Below are 9,272 nucleotides of genomic sequence, written 5' to 3'. Positions count from 1 at the left end.
CTTCACATTTTCATAATTCTCTTCACTCACATTTTGCTCTCTAACACATGCCTCTATTTATAGGCATTCATGGAGGCTCTACTTCAATAAAGGTAGCTGCCACCTCCAGCTCTTCTTCAACAATGGTGGCTGTCAATCTTTGACATCTTGGATGAGTACACATGGTTGGTGCAATAGTCAATAGTTGTTGCACATTAATGACAACCAACCTAACACTTATCACGTTTTTATAACTAGTTGAAACTGCCTTGAATTTTGGTGTGATTTACCAAAAAAAAAAAAAATTGTTGAACGACCACTAATTTCTTATAAATATTCTTGCATGTCATTTTTAAAACAAAAAATATAAATTCACTTCCAAAGGTATGAAACTGGTACAAAAAGAAATTCCAGATAATCAACGATTCAACACTTAAATATTTTAAAGGTTCTGATTTTGTGTTTAGAATGCTACCAAGACAAGGACCTGAGGCTTTAAAGATTATATTATTTACAGTAACCACAACCAAATAATTATTAATAAATACAAAAATACAATTTATTTATAATAGAACTTGCTACCTATTACGTTTTAAATGCAGATTTTATCAAAGCAGATATTGACTGCGTTTTTTGTTTTTTTGCACTAAAACGAACAATACAAATAAATTTTAATTTATTTATATTGCTTATGTAAATAGTATTTTTTTAAAAAAAAATCAATATAGTAAATTGATTTTATTCACACTATTTACATGAACAATTTTAAAAAAAAAATAGTTTAGAGTAAATTAAATTTACTTATACTATAATCTTAATTTTATTCTTAATAATATTTTATTTAATTTTATTACACATTTAAAAAAGCATGAAAACTATAGTTCTTATTAAATGAATTTTATACATAATGTAATTATAGATAGTTTAATAAAATAATAAAAAATATTTTATATAAAGTATTATTTATTTTATGATATAATAATAATAATTAAATTTATAATATTTAAATTTAATATTATTAATATTAATATATATATATATATGTGTGTGTGTGTATGTTATATAGTTATTTTATAATTTTAATTTAAAAAATATTTTTTATTAAAATATTTTTTATTTAATTTTAATTTTAAACATAATTTTAATTAAAAATATATAAATATAAAACTAACCTTAAATAAAAATATTTTTTATAAAACTTTTATTATTTATATATAAAAACGTTTATTTTTAACACCACCGCTATAACAGCTACCAAACACACTCAACCATTGCTTTGAATGTATTGAAATTCCGAGCCATGGTTGTTGGATAAGACCTCTTTGGGATTCCGAGCCTGCATCGAAATCTGCTCTTGACGACTCAACCACAATCCCTGTCATGGACTTGCTGAATGACGTGTGTTCTTTTCTAGAAATGTCTGCTTATCTCTCGTCCTTGTTTATATAAAATCTGTCTACGTTTATTCAATACTTTGTGTTTGAGCGGTCATGGTAGGTCCCTTTATGGAAAAAAAGTGGCCATTCACTCACCGCAATTTAATGAGAGTAGTCGGTAGGAAAGGACCGGGGCGCACTAATAGTCGTATCTTCGACGGAGTTGATAAGAAATCTAGTCAAGATTAACCTCGGACATGGAGTTTGGGAGTTCATGGTCAGTGATCAACCTCAGATTGTGTTCTGGTCAGATATGACAGAGTATAGTTACCTCATCAACAGTTTTGTGTGTGAATATTCTTTTTTGCATCGATCCTTTTCAATTTTCTTTGTTCAGATCGATTTCAAAGATTTTGTTTTTGACAATTCTTCTACAGAGGCAGTCGGAGATCTTTGGACTTCTGTTTTCTAGATTTGATTTATGCTAGACAAGTGTTGCGTTGTGACTTTCAGGTTCAGCTAGCGAATAGTAATCAACCGGGTGATCACTGTGTCTCCGAACATCCAATAGAGAAGCCTCCTGCTGGATCGAGCTGGTTTATTATAGTCACTCTGTGTATAAATTCAAATATTTGGAAACGCGTTCTCCTTGTGTTTCAGAACTGTCAAAGCAGGATGTCATTGAACGTGGGCGGCCATTTTGTCAATGAATGCGGGTGACTGTTCTGTCATCTGAACAATGGAAACGATCAATTTATATGGCTTCAGTGTTGATTTTCTTGTAGCATCGATGTTGCATGTTTGTATATCTTTGATGTTTCAAATGTCAGCGAAGAACAGTTCCTTTCAGATTCAGTAACTAAAAGTATGGTTATGTGATTGAAGCACTGGGAATTTTTTAAACTCTTGGAGCTGGTTTGGAACTAGAATGGAGCACAAAGAGGGGAGCGGCAGGGGAGTATTATTATTGTTGTGTTTACGTTGGCGATTGTTTTATAAAATAATTTTTATTTAAAAATATATTAAAAAAATTAAAATATTATTATTTTTAAATTAAAATATTTAAAAAAAAACGAAATGGGATATTGTGTTTCTTTTTGGAGACATTATTTTACCGTGGATGCTCTCTAAACTTGCTTGCTTTTAAAGGTGAAAAAATGGTGTTTTTTACCTAATTTATTTATTATTGTTAAGTTGAATAGAGGTGAATTAGTCTTCTAGTTTTTTATTTCTATAGTGTTAAAAATAAATTTTAAAAATAATAAAAAGTATTATTTTAGTATATTTATAAGTGAAAAATGCATCTTCCATTACAGTCTTGGCCGGACATTTTACACTATTAACCGGACATTCTATCTTGTTTTTATTTATTATCAAGTGGAGTAAAGATCAATTTGGTGTTTTAATAGATAGAAATAAATAAATGTTGGTGGCAAGTGGCAGGGGCCTGCACTCTTCGAACGGCTAATCCAAAATCTTTCAAAAGCCAGGCATCGTCTTTTACAGCTGTTTTGGGAGCAGCATATTGAGATCTTCACAATCACAAGCATTTATAAGCAGCGTATTGGCATTGCGGCTATAATGGATTTTTTTTTTCTTATCCTTCTTTTTTCTCTATTCTTGATGAAATACAAAAAAAAAATTATTTGTTTTTTACATCAAATTTTGTTTTCACTTTTTTAATTTTTATTTGTTTCTTTATATATATATATATAATTTATTTTCTTGATTTTATTTAATTTTCATATCAAATCTGATTTTTATTTTTTTAATTGTTATTTTTTATCATTTTTTAAATTAAATTTTGTTTTTAATTTCTCATTTTAACATTTGATTTTAATTTATTTTAATATTAAATTTGATCATTGTTATTTTTATCACTATTCATTTTGATTTAATTTTTTTTATTGCTTTTTTTTTCCTCCCAATTTTAGCACTCAATATTGTATGGCTAAGAGTTAAGAATTCCATATTGTTATTTCTCAGGATATCTTTCTATTACAGTAGTCCTGGATCATAATATAGATCATAAGTTTTTAATATTGATTTTGATTTTTTTTTTATATATATTTTAAGATTTAAATATTTTTTTTAATCTTATTCTTTAACAATTGATTTATTATAAATTATCTTTCATGTTTTTTTTTAAACTTTCTTATGTACGAGGTTATCTCAATATTATATCCATGGTTGCAGGATTAATAAGTTAACTTAGGTTAACTTAAATATTTTTTATGCTTTTGTAATTATTATTTTTTTCAATTATACCTTTCAATACTAAGTTGTTTTATACATAAATTTTTATTGTTTTATTCAATTTATTTTCTACAAAATCATGATCAAAGTCGCTGATTTAATATGTTAACCCAAGTAAACTTGAGTTTTTTTTTTTTTTTTGTTATTGTTTTTTTGTTAATTTATTTATTACCATTGTATTTTTTTATTCATATTAAAATTATACAAGCTTACTAAACTCGATTAAGTTAATAACTCGGTCTTAGTCTTTTTTAGCTTCATTGATGGCATTAGAGTTGCTTACAACATCTATTTTTACCGTGAAAAAAATTATAGGACCACCCCCGACATGTTGCACCTCATAAATCTAATAATTTTAGTCATTATTTTGTTGGTTGCTATTTATTTTGTTTTTTATTGGTTTGTTCTTTCAATTTTATCAGTTGATATTTTGTGAATTAAAGATTTGACTTTATGAATTTTTCAATCTTGCCTTTTGTGGGATTAATCAAAGTCTCATGACTTACATCGTGAGTTTTGAAGACTAGCTCAAGTTAATTTTATGAATTTTATTTTTAATTTTATCATTTAATACTGGATTGGTTTGAAATCAAGTTTCATAATTTTTTTCGTATTCCTTTTAATAAGATTATTCCGATCTCACATCTCAAATCATATTTTTAGTGAGTTGACCTGATTTTTTTTTTAAGATTCCCTTTTAAGTTTAACTCTTAAACATTAAGTTGTATAAGATTAAAACATTGTTGTTTTATTCAATTTGTTTTATAAAAAATTATCACAGTCTTATGATTATATTGTGAATTTGAAATGACGACTTAAATGGACTTGTGTTGATTTTTTTATTTTTTATTTTTATCTTTTAATACCTTGATTTGATTTAATGAAAATTAAATTTTATATTTTATATTTTATTTTGTTTGTGGTTAGCTCATGTTTTTATTTAATTTTTGTTTTATTATTAAATATTGAAATGATATATTCTTTTTGTAATATTGACAAATATTTATTTTTTAAATTGACCATTATATATTTTTTTTAATTTGATTTATTTATTGTTATTTTTTATTTTCTTTAATAATATAGTCAAATTAATCACACTCATCAAATCAAGTCGAGTAAATTACTTAAGTCTAAAAAACAAATTTGTTTTTTTTTAGTGATAGTATCGCCTAACTTTTTCTTTTTTTTATACAGAAAAATTTGGTTCCAAGCACGAATTTATTCATTTATTATTATTTGTAGTATCTGTGTATTAAAATAATTAAAAAAATTACAAAAGTATTCTCCAACATCAAGGGCCCACCCACAAAGGACGTACGACTTTCCTGTAAAGTTCAATAAATGATAATATGACTTGTCTCGTTTGGCAAAGAAAATAAAGTACCAAAAAACAGCAAATTCACACGCTTTCGCTTTCGGCTTCCACTAAAAATAAATAAAAAGCAGCACGGTAGATTCAGATAGCTTTCCTTATATAACCCTAATACGACACCATAAAGATGATGTTTCGCAGTGGAGGAGGAGAAGGAGACGTTGGGCTAGGGTGGATAAACATGATGCCAACAGCGGCGATCCTAAGTCCAACGACGGAGATCTCCCCGAGGGGTCCGCCACCGCAACATCCGCAGTGGGGACTGCAAGAAACGAAGGAGTTAATTGGTATTAGAGCGGAGTTGGAGAAGGATTTTACAGTGACAAAGAGGAACGAGACGTTATGGGAAATAGTGAGTGCTAAAATGAGAGAGAAAGGGTACTACCGAAGGACACCTGAACAATGCAAGTGCAAGTGGAATAACCTCGTCAGTCTTTACAAGGTATTGTTTTCACTTGTCTTTGAATGTAGTGAGAAATGGGTTCTAAAAAAGCTGTCCTTTTCACCTGCTACTCTCTCTCTCTCTCTCTTGTTTGGTAAAGCTTAATGTATATCTGATAAAGTTCTTAAATTGCATCTTTTTTGGTCTAAAAGTAGAATATTATGGAGCACCCTCTACTGTATCTTCGGAATAGTTCCATTATTGTAGTCTCTTTGGTCTTTTGAGATTTTCACCCAGTATGTGATTGATATGTTAAATTGGTGTACTCGTCCATCCTGTGCACCATGCTTTTTTTTTAATGAACACTGTTGATGGCAATTAATCAGGTAAAAGAGACATCTGATTCCGAGACTGGCCGGCAATGCCCGTTCTTTGAGGAACTGCATGAGGTGTTCACTGAAAGAGCCAAGAACATGCAGCGACTACTTCTTGAATCCGAGGCAGGTTCCACCCAGTCAAGGAAGAAAGTGAAAAGAATAAATGGAGATCGATCCTCTGATGAATTATCAGAAGATGTGGATGAGGATGAAAGTGAGGAGGAGAAGCCAGCTAGAAACAATTCTAGGAGAAGGAAGGGTGAAAAAAATGTGGCGGAGAAGTCTCCAAGAGCAAGCAGTAGTTTTGGTGGTGTTCAAGAAATGCTCAAGGAGTTCTTCCAACAGCAACAGAAGATGGAGATGCAGTGGAGGGAGTTGATGGAAAAGCGTGCTCATGAGTGGCAGATGTTGGAGCAGGAAGGGCGACGGTCAATGGATAAGCTCGAGAGGGAGAGATTAGTGATCGAGCAGGCCTGGAGGGAGAGAGAAGAACAGAGGAGGATAAGAGAAGAGAGCAGGGCCAAGCGAAGAGATGCCCTGCTGACAGCCCTTTTGAAAAAACTCGCCAGTGAAAATGCCATGCAAGACTGACTAACAGGTCGAGAACATTTCTCAAAGATTCACCTTTCAATTGCTTTTAATTTTATGGTTTGTTTAGGGTAGCCAAGATTACAAGTTCGGATTGTGGTTGAAGAATAGATAAATGGTAAAACTGCATGAGAGGATGGAGAATATCAGAGAGAAGAAAAAAATGTGGAAAAACTACACCAAAAGACTGTTGGAGGAACTCGTTTTGCTGAGTTGGGTATCAGCTAATGTCTGGAGAAATTCTTTGATGTGTTCGAGCGGAGAAGCTATACATCATGTATTCATTCATTCATATGTTTGCAGCTCTCTGGAACGAAATGTTTTTAGAAACAGGTTATACCTCCATACAATTTTCTGCTCTGGAGAAGATAGAACTGGAAATGATTGGAACATTATTTACAATGATTATATATTATTTTTATGTTTGGCTGGGAGTTGTTTTGTTTTTTATTCCTTGGCAGTGTTTACAGCCATGCAGCAAGTTTAGACTTTGCCTTTGTGCGTTCATATTTTTCGGTGCTTGCATGAGAGACAAAAAAGATAAAAGAAATCAAGCAATCTAATTTTTACACCAAATACGAGAGACGGGCCCCGTTTCACAGGTCAGGACCCACGAAGCCCCTGTTAACATTGTGAATTACAATAGCAATTTAGTGATTTTTTTTTAACTTTTTTTCTTTCGTTATAGATTTTTTTAATTTAGTTTTTGTACGGTGGTTTTATAGAAATTTAGAATAGATAATTTATTTTAATTTTTTTATATAATTATTATGATATAAAAAATTCTAACATTTGGTTAATATTATAAAATTATCCTTGGCATGGTTTATTTAAAAAAAATAGTTAAATAAAAAATAATATTAAAAAAATAGGTTATTAAAATTGTTGTCGTTAGTAATCTAGTTTATAAGTTTGATAAAATAACTTAATTTTTTTTTTATAGTTGGTGATGTTTTCTTTTTAATTTAACTTAATTATATGATTGTTTATTTTTTTTCTTGTCACATGGTCAATAAAATATCTTTGAAAAAAAATATGTTATTAAGTTTTGGAAAGTTTATGAATTTGTTGACATGTGTGATAAGTCTTTTTATATATATATATATATATTCAATTTCATTCATTGATGCTAGACTAGTTAAAAATTAAGTTTTATAATTTATTTTATTTTTTATGAGGTTATTTTAATTTTTAAAAGAATCTTAATTTTAGTTTAATATTTTATTTTGTGATTATTTATTTTTATTATCATATAATTAAATAATAATAATTTTAAAAAAACAAGTTAATAATTATAACGGAATTTATTACCTAGTTTATGAATTTAACATGTTAACACAAGTTACTTAATTCATAGGTTTAAAATGTTTACTCATCAAACTTAATATTTTTATTTATTTAAATTTTATTCAATATTAGATTGGTTGTGAAATAAAATTTATAGCTTATATTTTTTTACTTTATATAAAATTATAACAATCTTAAATGTTTTTAATTGAATAATTTTTTTGAACCAAATTTAATTTAAAATTTAAAATAATAATTTTTAAATTATTTGATTGAATTTAACAATATTATAAAAAAATCTTCATACCTAAAATTTATTTTTTAAAAAAATTTAAAAAATCACGTTAATATGTTTTAATATCAAACTGCTTTTCACTGGATGTGACGATACTATCACAGGAAAATCTTCGTATTTAATATTTTTTTTAAAACAGTCTTAGCCACAGCGGGGAGTGCGGACGAATATGCAAGCAACCACTAAAAGACAACAGCTTTCCAACTTTTCAACGTTGGAAAGCCAAAACCTAAAGAATCAATTGTCTCAACAAACAAAGACCCAACTAGGACATATCCAAATGATAAAAAAGAGATAAAATTAAACTCACGAACAGCTGTCGTTTCATCGGGGGGAGTCTCCTGGGTACTTTCCTTTTCTTTTCGACGCTTTTTATCTCCTCTCTTGTTGACGAGAATGAAAAAGTTATTGTTACTTCAGTCCTTTATATTTCCTCTATTTATAAAATTAATCCTTATTCTTATAATTCAACCGTAGTGGTTTGTCATCTACGTCCATAAATGGCTCAAATGATATACTCTTTAGGTTGAGTTAAGCCACTTGGGATCCATATTGAACCCCACTAGCACTGTAAACGATTCCATCTTCTGGTGGTGATGAAGACATTACCAAAACAACCAAGCTATTTTTATAAAGTTATGAATTAATTTTTAAATTTTTATATATTTATTTATTATTAAAAAAGTTAGTTAATGTAAAATACCTTAAAAAATACTTTTCAGTTAAATAAAAATTTAACTTGGTTTTTAGAAAAGTATTTTCCTTTTGTTTTGGACGAAAAACACTTTTTAAAAATTATAAACAATTTAGAAATGTAATATTATTTATTGATTATATCAAATTTAATTATTAAACCTTTGATTGCTATATATATTTTATTTTGAATATTTTTTAATTTTATCCCTTAAAATTTAATTTTTATATTAATTTTTATTCTTATTTTTATAATTGTTATTTACTTTTTCCTTATCATTTTTTAATTGAAATTTTTTATTTATCAAATCTGGTCCTCATTCTTTTAATTATTACTTATTTATTTGAAATAATTTATGAAATAGTAATTATTATTATTTTAATTTCATTTTTTATTTTTTTATTTTTTTTATATTTAATCTCTATTATTTTGATTATTATTTATTTTATTTGAGATAATTTATGTAATTATATTTTTTTTCAATTTCATGAAATAAATTTGATCCTTATTTTTCTAATTTTTATTTACTTTTTTCTTATTATTTTTTAATTGAAAAGTTTTATTCATGAAATTTGGTTCTCATTCTTTTAATTTTTTTTATTTTTTAGATTTGATCTCTATTATTTTTATTATTATTTATTTTATTTGAGATAATTTATAAAATTA

The 9,272-nt window shown here is 27.7% G+C and overlaps 1 protein-coding gene across 1 annotated transcript; it reads left to right on the top strand.

Annotated features, from left to right (window-relative positions):
* The first annotated feature begins 5,002 nt into the window (after positions 1-5,002).
* Positions 5,003-6,762, top strand: LOC105119323 (trihelix transcription factor GT-3b-like). The gene is made up of 2 exons (XM_011017451.1): positions 5,003-5,425; positions 5,752-6,762. Exons 1-2 carry the CDS (start codon positions 5,111-5,113, stop codon positions 6,331-6,333), a joined length of 897 nt encoding a protein of 298 aa, XP_011015753.1. The 5' UTR covers positions 5,003-5,110; the 3' UTR covers positions 6,334-6,762.
* Positions 6,763-9,272: the final 2,510 nt, after the last annotated feature.

The sequence above is a fragment of the Populus euphratica genome, unplaced genomic scaffold (genome assembly GCF_000495115.2).
Source record: "Populus euphratica unplaced genomic scaffold, PopEup_1.0 scaffold2764.1, whole genome shotgun sequence".
Taxonomy (NCBI): Eukaryota; Viridiplantae; Streptophyta; class Magnoliopsida; order Malpighiales; family Salicaceae; genus Populus; species Populus euphratica.
Note: the sequence above shows the minus strand (reverse complement) of the source record. Positions and strands in the feature narration are given on the sequence as shown.

What these genes read in the sequence shown, in the direction of transcription:
- LOC105119323 (XM_011017451.1), top strand. Translation starts at nt 5,111, where the DNA reads ATGATGTTTCGCAGTGGAGGAGGAGAAGGAGACGTTGGGCTAGGGTGG. An exon ending in ACCTCGTCAGTCTTTACAAG is followed by an intron (nt 5,426 to 5,751) that starts GTATTGTTTTCA and finishes GCAATTAATCAG; the next exon opens with GTAAAAGAGACATCTGATTC.